Raw genomic sequence first — 18,938 nt, 5'->3', positions numbered from 1 at the left:
TGGGAAAATTTGGGAGGAAGCCTTTGAAATAATCCAAGAGAGACATTATATAAGAGCAGAGGCCAAGGCAGTGGAAATGGAGATGGAAAGAAAAGGGGTGGACATGGCGTTTGAAATCCAAGAAAGCGTACGATATGGGCACTGCGTGTGGGGGATGATAAAGAGGGAGAAGTTGATGGTGAAACTGTGGATGAGATTCCAAAAGACAGGGGATACCTGGTCACGGGAAGAACCATCTTGAAAAGGAGAACTGTGCCATTACATGTGTTGTCTGAGTGCTTGCAATATTTGTAAGAAATCAGAGTGGTAGTTAGAACTGCTGGAAGCGATGATGAACACAACCAGGGAAAACACAGGAAGTAAGAAGAGGCTGCAGACGCAACCGTGGGGAAATCAATATTTAAGAAACTGTTGGAGAAACAGTAAAATCTGCTCAGGAGGCTGAGAACAAGCAGTTAGAACAATTAGGATAAAAACTGCAAAGAAAAATATTAGTGAGCCAGTGGAAATAGGAGTTTAAGGAAGGAAGGAAGTGGTGAGACATGTCGAATATTAGAAAAGTTCAGAAATGACTAGGACTGACTCCACTGGCTGCAGAGCATGAAATGGAGACAATATGTTTATTCTTTAATAATTTATCATCTACTAGGAACAGAAAGGGAGATGGTTTTAAGAAAGAGGGAGAGAAAGCAGGAATGTGAATGAAATTCCCATTTACACATGAGAACCTGAAACAGAGGGAATAAGTAAAATTTTCCAACGTCACACAACTAAAAAGTAGCAAAGCAGAGGTTCAAACGAAATTTATTTGGTTATGATCCATTCCTTTTGGGGTGTGGTCATTACTGCATGTTTTTTTTATTAAGACAACAATTATATGTATTTATGAGGTACATGTGGTATTTTGATACAGGCATAGGAAGGGTAATGATCAAATCAGGGTATTTTGGCTTTAACCTCAAACATTTATCATCTATGTATGTTGGGAATATTTCATATCTTCTCTCCTAGCTATTTTAAAATATACAATAAATTATTATTAACTGTTGTCACCCTACTGTGCTATCAAACACTAGAATTTTATTCCTTCTCTATAACTGTATTTTTTTTATCTGTTAACCAGCATCTCTTCACTGCCCCCATCCTTCCCAGCCTCTAGTATCTATCATTCTACTCTCTACCTCCATGAGATCCACTTTGATAGCTCCCACATACGAGTGAGAACATGTGATATGTGCCTTTCTATGTCTGGCTGATTTCACTTAACATTATGACCTCCACTTCCATCCGTGTTGCTGCAAATGACAGGATTTCATTCTTTTTATGGTATGTATATGGTATATATAATATTATATACATAAGATAATATATACACCATGCATATTTTTTTATTTATTTTTAACTTCTTTAAATTAAAAGAAATCAAACATACAGTGAAGGACAAAAAAAAAATGCACTCCTCCACCCCAATGTCAAATTTAACGACTATTTTGTCATATGTACTTAAGCTACAACCCAAAGCCCCAAGCATCATTGAGAATGGAGTTTTCCCAGAGGTAACCACTACTCTGAAATTGCATCATTCTCATTCTTGCTTTTCTCTTTTTACGGCATCTGGATAGATTAACATACTACAAGAGATTCTATAGTACAGCTTTGAGTGTTTTAAATTTTATGTTCAAGTGCTAACATTACTTTTTTCTCTTGACATATGGTGTTTTAGAGATGCAATCATATTAATGTCTGTAGACCTGGTTTGTTCATTTGATAGCTATATAGTAGTCTATTAAATAAATAAGCGAAAAAGTTTTTATGCTTTTTTTCTATGATGACAATATTCTATAAGGACGCCAATGTACTACAGATAAGGAAAAGATAACAAAGTAGGGAGAGGGACGTCACATAGACAAGTGCCTCCAAGTTCGCAGTGGTAAATTTATTGGTTAGTTTATTGGTTAGCATGGGTGGGGTCCCTCAAGATGTAAGGAAATAGCACATTCTGAGGACAGTTCATAGATCAGATTAATTTGAGTTTTAATCCATGAAAACAATAGGATATTAGATAAAAAAAAAGACAATGAATGCTAAGGCCATGCCTCTGCAGCTCTGAGCGCCAGCCCAGGGAGTTTTGCCTTTTCTGTGGAGGTATTGGGGTGCCATAGGGAGTTTTTTGGGTAGACAAATGACAAGATGTCAGCATGGCCAGAGTATCTTGGATTGTTTGTAATGGATTATAAAAATAGAAGATATGTTTTATTTCAATGTGATAGAAGCTATAACAGTCTTTGGGAGACAGTCGCATTGTGATGAGAAAGAGAAAAGGAAGGGGTGAAGAAAGAGGAGAAAAATGAATAATTTTATGCTGAGGGCTAATTTGTGTTTGTTTACTGTTTTTTGTTTCTTTTATAAAAATGTTGACATTGTTTACTAAAACATATTTGCTTCTAAGAAGTTGCGCTTACTGGGGTTTATTAAGGAAAATTTCATTCCTGTGAGAGCTCACCTCTTTTCCAACAAACAGAGTGAATTTACAGAATGGAGGCAACCTTTGATTTAGAACTTGAGTGCTTAGTGTCTTTGAATGTTCATCTTTAACAGATTCTCAGTCCAATGCTAAGAAACTTGAATATCCATGATTTTTCCTTTTTTCCACTTTAATTTCCCATTATTTCCTTTTTAATTTCAAGATCATACATTGTTGCCTTACCAAAAATAGAAATAAGCAAAGTAATGTGATGAAATTAACTTAATAAGCTCTATCAGAGCAGAAATGTAGAGATAGCATAGCTACCAGTTAAATTGAGGCATAGTCTTGCATCAGATGATCAGAAACTACATTTTTCCCAGCATTTTAAAACATACATCTTTATTCTACCCTGAAAATATCCTCTTCGCAAGTTGTAAATCCTTATGTTCCTAGGCAATTAGTTTTGAAATCTTAATTCACATGTTTGTTCATCTCCTTTTCTATAGAGTTCATTATCTAAACATTGTCTAACACCTCAAATGAATACCTGTTGTATGAATCGATTACACAAGGGGAACTCAGGCAAGAGATTCCAACTCCTGAGCATTACTTTTTTCTAAAGAGAAGCTAACTATGCTATGTACAATGTGCCTGCTATTGGACTGTCTGGTTTCTGCCTTCTAAAAGATGATAATTGAAAGCATAGCATTCCTATGGATTGCTGACTCACTGTGAGAAATAACAGCAAAGTGTATACAGCTGGGAAGAATCCGTTAGTACATCTCTGCACTGAGATTGCATCTGTGATTTGCCCAGGAAAGGGGGGCTATTGGATCAAAGATTCTTATAGAGCTTAATGTTACATTCAACCAAAATACATTGAAAATTATTTTTAATAAATATGATATTATTAGATGAAATCTACCAGTTATTTTCTAAAGCTTAGTAGACTTTTTTTGAGCAGTTTTAATTTTAGCAAAAAATTGAACAGAAAGTACAGAGAGTTTTCATATAACATTTTATCCTCCCCCATTGATTTCTTTTATTATTAATATCTTGCATTAGTGTGGTACATTTGTTGCAGTAGATGAGCCGATATTGATACACTGTTATTTACTAAATCCATAGCTTAGGGTCCCTTCATCTTGTACACTCTGTGGACTTTGACAAATGTGCAAATAACATGTATCCACCCTTGTAGTAGTATACAGAATAGTTTTACAGACCTAACAATCCCCTATTCATTTCTCCCTCTCCTGTACTCCTGACATCAACCAGCCATTTTGATGTCACATCAACTCTAATGGGCTCAACATGTTTTTTCCTCATCAGTTTTTGTTTTAGTTTTCATTTTTCTGTTCACGAAGTGTGGCTGTGACAAGGTAATGACACAAGCGGCTATTGTTGAAGGACATTTTTATTGAATTCCTGGTTACTTACCTTTATCAAATCTCTGTTCTAATTCCATTAGTTTGGATTAAATTTAGGAATAAAAAGTGACGAGCTGATAAATATAGTAACCACTAGGTTTCTGTTGTTTCAACCTACTAATACTTCTTTCAAATTTGCATATCCAAGCAAATATAAAATATAATAAACCAAAAAAGCACATGTTCCCTATGTTCCTGCACCGCAGTTCCAGTGGCCGTCCATCCAGCTCTGCCGAGTCCTGTGCTTAGCCAACCGGTGACCACATGGTGTGACTTATGTTTTATACCCAAGACTCAGTGGGAAAGCCTTTGTATATGGCAGATTACTGCTTCAAGACAGTCATTTATACTCACACAAAAAGAAAAAGATTAGATATATAAAACTACTTTTTTATTAATGCAACTAATTTATTAGCCTTTCAGATATTGTTGGGAAAACTTGTTAAAGCCATGGAATTTCCATTAATTAGTCCTACTTGCTATTTGTTCCTCTTATATCCTGACAAACCTAAACTCCGTCCACTGCTGTTCTTGTCAGTAAACTAGTGGAGGACGAACAAACAATGACATAAACAGACAGAGGCACAAATCATGTGAAATCAATAAAAATCAACATAAAGGAAGATAAGTCTATGCATTTTATTTACATATATTTCTTTTCAACATGTGCCTTTTTATTTTAAACAATTTATATAGAACCTAAAAATGAATGTATTTTTGATTTATGTCTGCAGTACTGAAGAAGTTATAAATAACATTGACTATAAAGGCTACTTTTACTTAACGACTTCCCATTCACTATTAACTACTGTTGGAAAAAATATAAGCAAATCAGCATCTGTGTAGATAGTCAAATGAATTCAAGGGCCGTGCATAATGAACTCAGGATGAACACAATAATTCAAAGACATTTAGAACAAAATTGTTGAGGCATTTTACCCAGGGCTCTGTAGCTCTGAAAATGAAAGAATGTAGTTGCCCTTCCAACTACTATTCAGACAGCAATCTTGAGCAAGAAGGGTCTGGATCTATATTCTTCCATAATATAGTTACAGGTTTGAAGTTCAGATAACATCAACAGTTGGCATTCAGGAAATAAAAAAGCTATTCTGATATTTATTAAAATTATTAATGTAGTCAGGGTTTCCCTTATTTGTTTTCTAAATGGTATAAAGAGCATTTTGTTGGATAGCCCATTGAATGATCTAAAGATGCTCTGAAGGAATGTATGAGAGCTCATGGTACCTGCTTTCAAACATGGGTTTCACTAATGATAATGGATCGCACTCCATACTTAATAAGACTTAGGCTAGGACAGATATTTGAGGAACACACCTGTGGAGTGTAGATACCACATAGCAAAATTTTAATTGTTGCATTGTTATGAAAATACCTTATTAAAAGAGCTTCCAATTAGATTACTTGATTAATAGCACAGTTCATATCCACAGAAATAATTTGCTTTTTTAAAGTCATTAAGTGCTACAGGTTGAATTCGTATTAATGTTATCACTCATTTTTAATGATCTATGAAATATTTTAAAAATCTAGGAAAGTAAATCAATAAGTAATTTAACATAAATCAAGGTGAAGTTAAATTTTCTTTTACTTAGAAATGTATTACAAAGATACTGCCATTTACAATATGGATGACTCTGGAGGACACTGTGCTAAGTGAAATAAGCCAGACACAGAAAAATACTGCATGACCTCACTTATATATGGATTCTAAAGAAGTAGAATCCATAGAAACAGAAAATAGAGGGTCTGGAGAATGGGATAAATGAGGAGATATTGGTCAAAGAGTAAAAACATGCAGTTATAAAATGAACAAGCCCTGTATACTTAATGTACAGCATGATTACTATAGTTAATAATCATATATTTCGTATCAAAATTTGCTAAAAGAGTGCATCTTAAATATTCTCACCACACGCACACACAAAAATAGTAACTATGTGAGGCAACAGATCTGTTAATTAGCTTGATGGTGGTAATCATTTCACAATGGTGTACATACACCGAAACATCACTTTGTAAACCTTAAGCATATACAATTTTTATTTGTCAATTATACTTCATTAAAGCTGGAAAATATATTAATGTCATTAATAAAAAAGAAATATAGTCCCAGCACAGTAGCACACGCCTATAATCCCAGCACTATGGGGGCCGAGGCAGGAAGATCTCTTAAGGCCAGGAGTTCAAGATAGGCCTGATCAACATAGCAAGATCCCATCTCTACAAGAAAAATTTTGAAATTAGCTTGGTTTGGTGGTGCATGCCTGTAGTCCCAGCTACTCAAGAGGCTGAGGCAGGAGGATCACTTGAGCCCAAGAATTTGAGGTTACAGTGAGCTACGATCATGGCACTGAAATCTAGCCTGGGTGACAGAACGAGACCCTGTCTCTAAGATGAAGGAGGGAAGGAGGGAAGGAGGGGGGAGGGAGGGAGGGAAGAAAGAAAGAAAAGAAATTACAAAGATTACAGCTCTTTAAAATAATATTTCAGCGCAGTTCTAACTAATGTCAAACAAAGGGTAGGGTAGCATGTTTTAGTTCTTTAGGTGTGTATTTGGGGAGTCAAGGAATCTCCAAGTGTATTAAAAAACCCAGAGCCAAAATATGGAGAATAAGAAAGAACCATGAAAACAGCATGTACAAGAGAGTGTGCTACAGTGTTCAAAGTATCAGAACTAATAGTTATTATCCAGCATTTAGAACATAACTTAACAGAACATATTTGGAGCACATTTATTTTTTAAAATTTCAAAGGAGGGATAAATAGCAAAGTAAGTTTGTCTCTATCATTAAATTAATTGTCCTGTACATTGAAAAACACATATACCTTTAAATTTCTGTCCTTTGATTTAAACCAGCAGAAAGCAGTAACTACCAAACCACAGTTGAGTGAAGTTTTGAAATAATTACTGAAATATTTACCGTAAAAGCATCTTTATTCTTCATAAAAGTTACAGGCAGGATTGCAGTTGTGTTTGGGGAGGGCAAAAGCAGAAAAGTTAATTTGTTTGCATGATTCTCAACATAGATGTACTTCACAAATAATTATACAACCCTGTCATTGCTTTGCAGACAAAATGTGTCTTTGAATCAATATGTTTTATAAATAGAGTATACAAAACAAATTATTTATAAAAATTTTTAAGATGCATGTGGACATTTACATTGAGAACTTAAAGACATATTTTGATAGGAAGAAAATGCTTTGGAAATTAAAATATACAAGAGTTAAAACATTCTGTCCATCATGTGCTAAGCCTTCTACCCACCATTAAAGCATTTCTTTTCATTCTAAAATAACAATATTATAGAAATTTTTTCTCCCTTTTTTTCACATGAGAAGCTTTAAATGCTAAGAACTTGCTATTCACTTTTGGAGCAGGAGCCTCATTTTGCAATTATAATGTGAAAATGCATTCTATCCAAATGTGTTTCTTTAATTCAGTAGTATCTAGCAGAATTTCAAATTTCAACATTAAAATAATAATGAGTGATAGTTTCTTATTTTTGGCAAAGCTTCTAGAATCATATTTTTCTAGAAATTTGAATTATGTTTTAAGACTGTTAGAAACTGAAATATGTAGTTCACTTTTAGAAAATCATAATTAGTCAGTAATATAAAGTTTATGTTGCAAAAATGTTTCAGGTATGGTAAAATTGAAAATATTGTTCTGAGGTCTATATTTTTATTCAGCAGGAACATAGAAAAGCAAAAGAGCTAGTATAACCAGATATGTGAAATTATTATTTAATTCTATTAAACTAGACATCTTGTTCTTTTGTATAACATTTCCAGAAATAGATTCCTACATTTGTTTCTACACACAAAGTTCATGCTTTTGAATTTATATTTTTGAAGTTGTTGAAATATCAAAGAGAAAACTATATTTTTTCCTGACTACATGAGAGATAAGAAATTTTTTGTTTCATGCTTTTTAAGGACAATGTTGTATGCATATTTAAAGTTTAAGCACAGACATATTAACACATACATACTCCAGTAGAAGATCTCATCATTCACCAATATCACTTGGGCTAGTGAGTAAGATCATGCTTCATGATTTTTGCCATTTAAATAGGTTAGATTTGTGTTCTGTGAATTTTTTAGACTGTAACTAAAAACAAATATATTTGACATTGCAACTAAATTACACACATACATACACATCATACACATAGGAGAGGGGAGGCTATTTGTGTGAGGGGTTATATTTGCTTATTTATGCATGAGTGTGTGCATGTGTCTATAATTGAAACAAAATTGCAGGAGACAATCTTTACCACATGCACTCTAGTAGTTTGTATTTTATTATATGCCATTCTGTTACATTAAAAAATGCATTTCCCCACCCATGTCATTGATTTCATGATCCTCTAATGGGTTGCAGCCACCAGCTGGAAAAACACTGGCTCAGGTAATGGCGGTATAAATCACGTGTTGTTAAAATGAAAGATGTGTTTCTACTGCCACCACCACAGTACTATGCCCACCTGATGCCAACACGGCAGTGTGTTACTTAAACCATGTACAGGTAACATTGAGGCAACATGGCCAAAATTGTTTTACCATCATTTATAAAAGAAGGATATGAGTTTCATGCAGCCAGGATTAACTGCATTACTATTATGTAACAAAAGTTTCATCCTATTTGATGGAAGGATATTCATGTTTTGTAGGATGTAAATTTAAAAAACAATAATAACCTTTTGGAAAATTGATAAACACTAAGTTTTATCTGGAACAATGTGTGCTCACGATTAACCAAGAAAATAATGAAAAAAAGTATAATGAGTAGATGCTTAGCCTAAAGGATACATAGAATTATTAAGAAGGTATAATGTTCTCCAGGAAATATTAAGTGAAAAAACAAGGTTTAAAATAGTTATAAGGGATTTTATTTAGTATGTAACAAAATGAGAAAAAAATATGTGCATACATACTTTTTTTCTTTTTTGATCAAAAAGACGTACTGAAGACATAAATCGAAAAACTACAAAAAGGAACAGTATGCTGGGGATATGGACCAGAATGAATTTCTCTGAATATATATTTTCTCATCTTAACTCTGATAATTACATAAATGTTTTACATTTTTCAAAAACTAAAAGATATACAAGATATTAACAAAAAGATATACAATATATGCAGGATAAAGCAAATAAATGTTTACATTAAGACTGTTTGAAGCCAACATTTTAATGGAATTTATTAGTATAAAGTCAAAGGAGTACATTTAAAATCCCAGTAATCTTAAATTGGATTTAGATACAAGAGTATGAACTCTTTTTTCCTCTGGAAATACATACAAGAATTCCTTGCTTAATATCAAAATCTATTTTCAAAAACATACATTGTAAGCATATTTTTATTATTTTAAATGGGAAAAATACAATGAATTGTAGGTAAACCCCAAACATAGCTGATTTCCTACAAAATAACTTATACACAATAGTGCCTGCAGAAAAGTATCAGACTATCTTGATAGGATCTAAAATGTTTTAAACATTGTTTTCTGATCATCCAGCAATTATTACTAACACACAGTTGGTTTGTGTGTAGTTACGTGGACTGTATATATGCTGCACGAGAAATTGTTAGTTTATGATGTGGTGTAGTAAATAACACACAGCAATCAAAATGTTGTATAAAAATCAAACTTACATTCAAGAAAAGACCCCATAATAGATTGTTTTTCACCAAGCGAAAGGAGACATGTCTTGAAGCGAGTCAGGAAGGGAACAGGGGTAAGGCGAAAGCAGTCATTGCCATTTGCAGACAAAGGCAGGAGGTGATGATGTGCATGAAAGACGGGGGCAGTTTTGGACAAACTGTACTACTGAGAGGGATGGATGGAGATTCTCTGCCTCTCGGGGCTCCTGTAGAGATTGCCGGACAGGAAAGCTCCGTTAAGTCTTCGGAGGTGGTGTTCAAGTGGAAAGAATAAATGGCTCCACAATGTATATTTGCTTATTTTTGTTGTTGAAAAATTCCTTCATGTGATGCTATAAGAGTTGTCAGGCTATTACTAAGAGAAAGGTGTATCATCGCATTGACTATGACTCGGTGAAACTTTCTTAGCAGATCTGAAGCACCTGACCTGCTTATTTACACTCAGTGTACTTTCTAAGATGTCTACACATGACTCTTATATTCTACCAATTTGTAATGTAACTCAACACTCTTCCACCCCATAATGGTTTTTACAGTATTGTATTGAGCTTGAAAGATGTAAATAAATATCTCCACTGATGTCTACCCCAACATCAGTTGAAAAATGAGGTAGTGAGAGATTTATAAATACTCCCTCTACTGGGTAAACACTAACTAGGGAAACATTCGGCGGGATATACCTGCGTTTTCTAGCTCTGCCCCCTGAAAAGATCTAGAAGTAATGTAATCGGATGGCACTGGACACTCCTGACCCCAAACGATAGCCTCTGAGTGCCATTTCCCAACAAGGAGAATTAGGGCTCCTTGACTGCACGGCTGATTCAGGTGTGGAGGAGAAAGTGAGCAAGATGAGCTTGTGGCATCTGTTCATCCCGGAGAGGGCTCGTGCCACACAGGCACCCGCATGGACGGAGCCGGTTAGGGTTAGACAACAGTGGGCAATTGGAGCATCAAGGGGGTAACTGCTGTACTTATTAAAGCCCATATGTTCATAATCTTCACTAAAACAAGATAAGAAGTAAAGAAGCAAGGAAGGGAGGGAGACAGGGAAACACGGAGGGAGTAAGGCAGGGAAGGAAGGAAAGAAAGAGCTAAGAAAAAATAAAACCCAACAAAACAAAACATTCACTCTGATACCATCGTGGTGAGTGCAGAGTAGAAATTTTGCATTAATGGCTCTCTTCCAGCTATAGGGATCTGTGCTTCAGAAATAAGTCAGTAAAGGTGTATGTATATAGATGTCTCCTGCAGCATTATTGGAAAACACCAAAAATTGGAAGCTACTTAAAGAGTTACCCTAAAAGAGTAATAAAATAAACAAAGGTACATCCACTTTCATGAAATATTACACAGCCACTAAAAATAATAGAGCAGAACTATATGCAGTGACTTATAAAGATGCTCATAATATATTGTTTAGTGGAAAAGGAAATAAAAAAGTCATTAGTCTACTTTTTTCCACAAGCTATTATAAAACACTGTGATTATACAAATATCATATTTGCCTTAAATACATGAAAGTCTAGACAGTCACATAAGATGACGCACTAACCGTGGTGACCTCTGGGATTGGGATTCGACAGCAGGTGTGGGTGGAGTTAGCTTGAGAGGGAACGTTCACATTTCATTTCATATGTTCTTACATTTTTTAAAGCTTTTTTACAAGCATATATTGATTCGTAATACATATGTGAGGAAAGAGGTGATCCCTTCTACGTCCAAGTTATATTACGCGTTTGCTTGACGCTGTCTATCTCTTCCATAGGTGTCAGGCAGCCAACAAGACTTGCCCCACAAATCACGTGTGGAACAATCACATCTGCAGATGCCTGGCTCAGCAAGATTTTATGTTTTCCTTGAATGCTGGAGACGGTAAGCAGAATGGCGTTTTAAAGACTAAATGCCAAGGGTCCCTACCTTGACTAACACATATTTTAATATTAAAATCACATGAACAATATTCAGACCATCATCATCCTTTAAAATAAGTGACTAACAAAGAAGGCATTTTCTGCTTCATACTGGTATTATTTTGAACTTTTGTAAAGGAACACACTCATGTTTGTATACCACCCTTTAATGGAAAACATAAAAAGCAATATGCTTTTCAATGCTTTTAATTGTTCCCTGCCACACTGAGAGCCAGGTAAGGTACAGTAAAGTGTTCTGACTGTGTTTGTCCAGACGCGACAGACGGATTCTACGACATCTGTGGGCCAAACAAGGAGCTGGATGAAGAGACCTGTCAATGTGTCTGCAAAGGGGGGCTTCAGCCTTCCAGCTGTGGACCCCACAAAGAACTAGACAGAAACTCATGCCAGTGTGTCTGTAAAAACAAACTTTTCCCCAGTTCATGCGGGGCCAACAGAGAATTTGATGAAAACACATGCCAGTGTGTATGTAAAAGAACCTGCCCGAGACATCAACCCCTAAATCCTGCAAAATGTGCCTGTGAATGTACAGAAAATCCACAGAAATGCTTGTTAAAAGGAAAGAAGTTCCAACATCAAACATGCAGGTAAGAGATCTTCAGAACCAGTATTCATTTCTCTTATCGGAAATGTATTCTTCACCAAAAGTAGTTTTCTTAACTAAAATGGCAGTTGCCTGTTAGAATGAGGCCAGTAAGTTCTGGAAGATAAATTCTGATATTTTTTAACCAATGCTAAACTTGCATGAGACTGGGTTTGCTCCCAACAAAGCGAGACAGCAGCCTTGGGGACCAAAACCAGATCCAAGCTCAGAATGCACTCTAAGTCCTTGCCCCAAAGGTGAAGGTAGTGGCGTTCAGTGTGAGTGAGAGGACCTGTGGGATCTTCAGGACACATCCGGGCAATCCACAGCTTCTCCCACCAAAAATTGCACCTTCAGTTGTAATTTAGGACAACTGTTCTAAGTGCAGACAGTTTTTATGCCACACTTACAAACAAAGGATAGGACAGTACCATTTACTGTAGAATTATATCTAGAAATGAAAATGTTTAAGCTAAGTCTTTAAGAGAATTAGAGAGAAATAAATTAATATGCTGTTAAAGATTACCAAGACTCATTTCTTAAACCTTGGTTTGCGTTCTTCTTCACCAAAAAAAAAAAAAAAAAGAAGAAAAAATGTTGTTATTCGACTCAAGCACACTCAGTGTTAATCCCTGAAGCTCTTCCTCTTTAATCTCAGAGAATAAAGTGATCTACTATTTAAGCCACATCTGTCCTTTTGACATTTTCTCCCACATTCCTTCAACATTGCTCCTTGTCATGCCTTCTCTCTTCCTAACTTTAACATCTTCAACTCTGTTTTCCCTTCCCCTTGGGTTATAAAAGTTTACAAATGTCTTCTACTTTATTAGCATCTTGCTGTGATGCTGAACACACTTTAGCAGCCAAGCCCTGTCCTCTTCAGAGTTGCTCAGAAACTAGGCATCTGGCATTTGCTTTCACCTTTGTTTTGTCTCTCATTTATTTAACCAACTGTAATCTGGTTCATGCCCTAGAATGCTGTGGCAAAGCTCTGTTTAAGGTATCAGTGGCCTCATAGTTATCAAATCCAATGGATAATTTTGTCTTTAGGTAACCTGTCCTTCTTGTGGCCTTTTTTCTTTTTTTTTTTTTTTTTTTTTTTTGAGACAGAGTCTCACTCTGTTGCCCAGGCTAGAGTGAGTGCCGTGGCGTCAGCCTAGCTCACAGCAACCTCAAACTCCTGAGCTCAAGCGATCCTCCTGTCTCAGCCTCCCGAGTAGCTGGGACTACAGGCATGGACCACCATGCCCGGCTAATTTTTTCTATATATATATTTTAGCTGTCCATATAATTTCTTTCTATTTTTAGTAGAGATGGGGTCTCGCTCTTGCTCAGGCTGGTCTCGAACTCCTGAGCTCAAACGATCCGCCCACCTCGGCCTCCCAGAGTGCTAGGATTACAGGCGTGAGCCACCGCGCCCGGCCTGGCCTTTTTTCTTAAGCTCACCTCTTCTGTGTCTGACATGACATTGCTTTTCCTAGTTGTCCACTTAATTTTCAGACCATTTAAATCACTTTCACTGAATTCTTTTCTTCCATCCACTCTTTAAATATCAATAGATAATGTCCTTTTCAACAGAAAAAGCTTAGATTTCATTTATTTACAATTTAGTATCTTCATTAATGTTCATCATTATTTTTGTGCAGTGAAGAGTCCATCTTTTTGATTCGTAAGAGTTTTTTGTTCTCATTTTAATTTATATTTCTGATGATCTTTCTATACTAACTTATTAGCTACTGTGTAAAGAAACTTCAATGAATCTAGATATCTCATTGATTATATTTTTTCCTCCCTTACTATTGCAGAGGACCTTACAGGTATCCTTTTATTTTGAGTAATCACTATATTCTGATTTTCCTTGTATATCCCTACTCTAATTACCAAAAGGATATTTTAAAAATGCACTGCTATATTCTGAAAAAAAAATAACATTTTGGAAATAAATCTATACTCCTTAGTCTCTTTTAATATTTATTGCTAAGTGTGGTGAGCAGACTACTTCTTTGGTCCATTGCCTTAATTAAAGCAGGTTTCATAGCTGATTAAAAATTGTATCCCTTTTTGGTAAAGACATGCCAGTGGTTTTATAACTATGAATTTGTATTCAAGAAATTAAAAAAAATTAACTAGATATGCTTTCTTTTCTAGAGCAAAATAAATGAAATTTCAAAAACTAAATGTGTAGGGTTCTTTGTAGCACACTTTTGATTTCCACTACCGGTCACCTTTCACTTTTCCCTGCACACCTCCTCCCACATGTCAGGCATACTCCTGCTCCACACTTTTCCAACGACAGCTCCAATTCTCTGGAGCAACAGGGCTGCCACAGGATTTACTGATCAGTAATTTGTCCTGTCACCCCGGCTAGAAATTGGAAGTCTAGGGTGGGAGGAGAGGGAGTCCCACTGGTGAGCATTGTCCCTCTCACTGCCTTGCCTTGGATCTCATCTGTATCACCTGAAATGCAGGTGGAGAAGGAGGAGTTAGCCACCATCATGCAGCCAGTTGCTCAGTAGAGACCCCAGAGTGAGGCTGGGGCCGTTCACTGAGGACCACGGTTCTGCCAAGGTGGCTGTGTTTAATGGCCTGGAAATCTGGGTCCCATACAAGCTCAGACTCTTGCAAGTTCTGCCATGCTTATGTGATCACAGTAAATCAGCAGACTTTAAATATTCACTTCTGAAATTTCTGTTTTATGTTACTTTCATCCACAAAGCAGGGAGCACTTCAAAAGAAATATTCCTTGCTATACACCATCAGCAAGCAAGACTTATTTTTTTTTTTTTTTTTTTAGTGTTTTTCCATCCCTCTTAACTGTTGCAATTCTAAGCACAGACTTTAAAATTTTATAAACCTACAAACAATTTTATGATAAAATTAGAATTTTTATTCTAGTTTAAAATTTAGAAAAACACAAAAGTACCTTGGTAGTATAATGAATTCATTGCCTTGATCCTTAACAAAAGTGTGTTCCTCTTTGTTCTTTTAGTTGTTACAGACGACCATGTACAAATCGACTGAAGCCTTGTGAGCTGGGACTTTCATTTAGTGAAGAAGTGTGTCGCTGTGTCCCTTCATATTGGAAAAGACCACATATGAACTAGATTGTACTATCGTCATTTTTCTATCGTGGAAAACTGTGCTGCCACATTAGAACTGTCTATGAACAGAGAGACCCTTGTGGGACCACGGTAACAAAGACAAAAGTCTGTATTTCCTGAACCTTGTGGATAGCGTTACAGAAATGGACTGGATCTCATCTGCAAAAGGCCTCTTTTAAAGACTGGTTGTCTGCCAGTGACCAAACAGTGGAGGATTTTCTCTTGTGATTTTTTTTTTTTTTAAATAATGACTATATAATTTATTTCCACTAAAAATATTGTTTCTGCATTCATTTTTTATAGCAATAACAATTGGTAAAGCTCACTGTGATCAATATTTTTATATCATGCAAAATACGTTTAAAATAAAATCAAAATTGTATTATAAGCTGGTAAGTTCAGTCCATTACCATCTTATATAATAAGCAAAAACTGAAATCATAAAAACGTTGATCTCCTTTTGCCCTTTTTCTTTTTCTCTAACCAGATGTCAGACTTTGATTGCTGTGAAAAAGGGTGATAATATAAAAGAAAGCGTCGGAGGAACAACAATACGCTATCACATTTTGTTTAAATTCATCTCTTAATATTTTAATGATCATAAACATTTTGGCACATGATACTTTTGAATTTATAACCCAGTGAATCAATACAGAATATCTTATAAGACAGTCTGTTTAGCACATCCGTGTGATTGAAAGTTATTCAGTGTATTGGGAGAACCTTTAACTTGGTAGAAAATCCTTCAATATGTATGAAAATGGCTTTACACTATTGTCTCGAACAGAATCTTTCCAAATATTTAACTTATTCTGATCAGCTAAAATACTTCTTGCAAGCTGAAGTGCTCCTACCTAATACATTTAAAATAAACTGGAAATAATGTTTAAATGCTTACATATGTTAAAAAGGAAATATTTCAGTCATACAACAGAAGGGCTTGCTTCATTTTTAAAAGGGCATCACACTAAAAAAAACTTGTCTCTGGGAACAAATATTTTGTCTGCATAAATAAAACCAATGAAGTGGTTTGTTTGTTGACAATTAATTATATACTAGTGTGACATAGCTACTGTATAGAAATAATTAGTCACAAAAGGAGAAAACTTCTATACAAGTATGCAAAGATAACTCTCTAGAAGGTAGTAAATTTAATATAACAAAACATTTTTAACTGGCATAGGGAACTGATCAGTACAATACAAAATATTAGTATCTATTATTATATATTTTGCTACAAAATAAATAATTTGCTACCAAATAAATATTTAATTAGAAGGTTGATGCCTTAAAAATATCCTGAGTGTTTTCAGTGCTAACTTTTAAAAAAGGTTTTACGTGTAAACTTTTACTTGAATTCCAATTATGTGCTCTGTACAATATTAACATCTAGCTCATGAAGTAAGATTTTTCGTGGATTGGAAAAGAAAAAAAGCAGTCTTCTGAAACTCCCTCATTATAGATTTATGTACCATCTTCCTATTTTTTAGTAAAGATAACTCAAGCCTCTAAGCAGACAACATACACATCCTACATTCTACGTACTGGCTGAGGTCTGCAGAGTTTTCAAACTTGAGAACAGGAAATAAAAAGAAAAGTAAATCTGACAACAACTATATTTCTTAAAATTTCCTCAAAAGAACAAACACAGTGGTGATTACGGAAGGAAACTTAGAATCAAAATAACCTCTTTTCATCTGATGGAGAGGGCACAATCTATATTGCATAAAATGTTCATCATCTTTGAAATTCAGCTAAGATTCAATTCAGTCACTTTCCATACTTTTCATCTCATTTGAGCCAAAAATGAAAGCAAGCAAACATTACTTTAATCTGTTACTGTTGATCTGGCCAATCACTTTTAGATTTGATACATTTAATATATATTAATTTTTTAGGAAAATTAGAAAAAAATCTAAGTTTCAGTAAGCACCTGAGGCCCAAAGGATATTAGAATCTGATACAATGACTTATATGTTATCAGATTAAAAAATAATCTAAACTCTGTGTTGACCATTAGTTTCTTATAATATATAGGTAAACCAAAAAAAAAAAAAAAAGAAGAGAAATCACTAGACCAAAAAGTAAAGCCTGAAGCATACCATTTAAATTTGTCCCTGGAGATGTAATAATCTTGACCAAAAGCAAGAGTAGCATGAACAAAGATACTGTAACACATTACCAGTGATACTTGCAAACAATTGTATGTGGACCATAAAATTCCCACTTCAACCCATCTGATCTTCAGTGAGATGTTCTGTAGCCAGTTAAGAAGATGAACTCTAGAGATAAAGCTAGAAATTATTTAGAATATTAGCAAATGTGATTCAGAAAAAAAGCTAAAAAAATACAGTGAGAATGTTCATAAACTGTGAAAGAGTCCCAAGATACTGATCTAGTCCATCCAACAGATAAAGCTGAGAAAACACTGTGAGCTCACAGCAGTTAACATCTCCAAACAGTTAATATAGCCAAATCTTAGAAAGTTTACAAACAGAATTTTATGTCCAGAAACATAATAGTGTATACTCAGTTTAAAGGACTCAAGGAAAAAATGTTTTGTTAGGCAGTTGTATAAGATTTAGCTTCCAGATTTTTGGGGGGAGTGTGGGGGAGGCGGCTTTGACATTTACTCACTGCTTAAGAGAAACAGATTCCATTATTAGAATTTCTAAAAATAACCTTTGTCTTCTATATTCACACCACCCAAAACAGAAGTTGGAGTGGTGAGTACGAGACGGAATTCACTAGCACACCCAGAGTGCACTTTAAGGGAAGGAGAAAGGGTCATGAACTTACCTCTGTGCACTCTAGGCTTTGTCCAGGGAGACCCTGCTTGTGAAGGAATTTTACTCAGTGGGTGAGAGAGGAGAAGCAGACACAACAGGTGAGAACGTTCATATCACAGTGATTGTTGCAGCATACCACCGAATCTCAGGAAACTCCTCGTATGCGTTTAAGTTCCCATGTTCATATGTCTAGAAAGTGCTGGGGCTAAGAGTAGACGAAGGTCTCCTGGCCCACTCCTTTCTACACACAATGCTATCCCTAATATCTGAGCTTTCATTATCAAATTTTTTAAAGGATAAAATCATAAGTGAGAATGACATAAAAATATTATTTCACTTTGCTACAGCATGGATGTGTCTGTTAGATAGTAGATGAATAATAGAAAGTTCTGAATGAATCCATTATTGTATCCTAAAAGTGCATATTATGCACCCAAACAACTATTTTAGGAATTCAGTGATACATGCAAAGTAATAAAGTAATTACTTACAATTATAAAATTATTATTTATTTGTTCATGTGTTTGAATTTTGGGTATATATTGGATATTTTTTTAAGCAGGGAATAACTAGGTTCTTAACTTACAGAAATATAAACCAGTGTCATATGATCTTTTCCTTCCATAGCTAACAACTCATTGCTTAAAGAATCATACTATAATAGCTGTGGATGGGAAATCATAAACCAGGTTTTTAATCTCGACTTTTCTGCTGTGTCCCTGAGCAAATAGCCAAAGCCCCCTGAGTCTCAGCATGCTAATCTGGGAAGGAGGGAGTTGGATTAAAATTGTGTATGAAATCCTGGCTCTTAAGTTACACAAAGTTTATATTAAGCTCTATACAGAAGGAAATCAAAACCAGAACATTTTAAGAACTTCAGAGATGCACTATTCTTGAGATTAGTGACCCCATTAAGAAGAAATATTTATCTTTTAAAATTTTTTCA

General features: G+C 35.1%; 1 protein-coding gene across 1 annotated transcript in view; it reads left to right on the top strand.

Annotated features, from left to right (window-relative positions):
• The window catches only part of VEGFC (vascular endothelial growth factor C), a 98,784-nt gene extending 83,193 nt beyond the window's left edge, over positions 1-15,591 (top strand). The window contains exons 5-7 of the mRNA XM_069493341.1: positions 11,354-11,460; positions 11,773-12,106; positions 15,092-15,591. Of these exons, the coding sequence (XP_069349442.1) occupies positions 11,354-11,460; positions 11,773-12,106; positions 15,092-15,206 (556 nt within the window). The 3' untranslated portion in view covers positions 15,207-15,591. The remainder of the gene's footprint in view (positions 1-11,353; positions 11,461-11,772; positions 12,107-15,091) is intronic.
• Positions 15,592-18,938: the final 3,347 nt, after the last annotated feature.

The sequence above is a fragment of the Eulemur rufifrons genome, chromosome 18 (assembly GCF_041146395.1).
Source record: "Eulemur rufifrons isolate Redbay chromosome 18, OSU_ERuf_1, whole genome shotgun sequence".
In the NCBI taxonomy this organism is placed as follows: Eukaryota; Metazoa; Chordata; class Mammalia; order Primates; family Lemuridae; genus Eulemur; species Eulemur rufifrons.
This window is presented reverse-complemented; position numbering and strand designations above follow the sequence as displayed.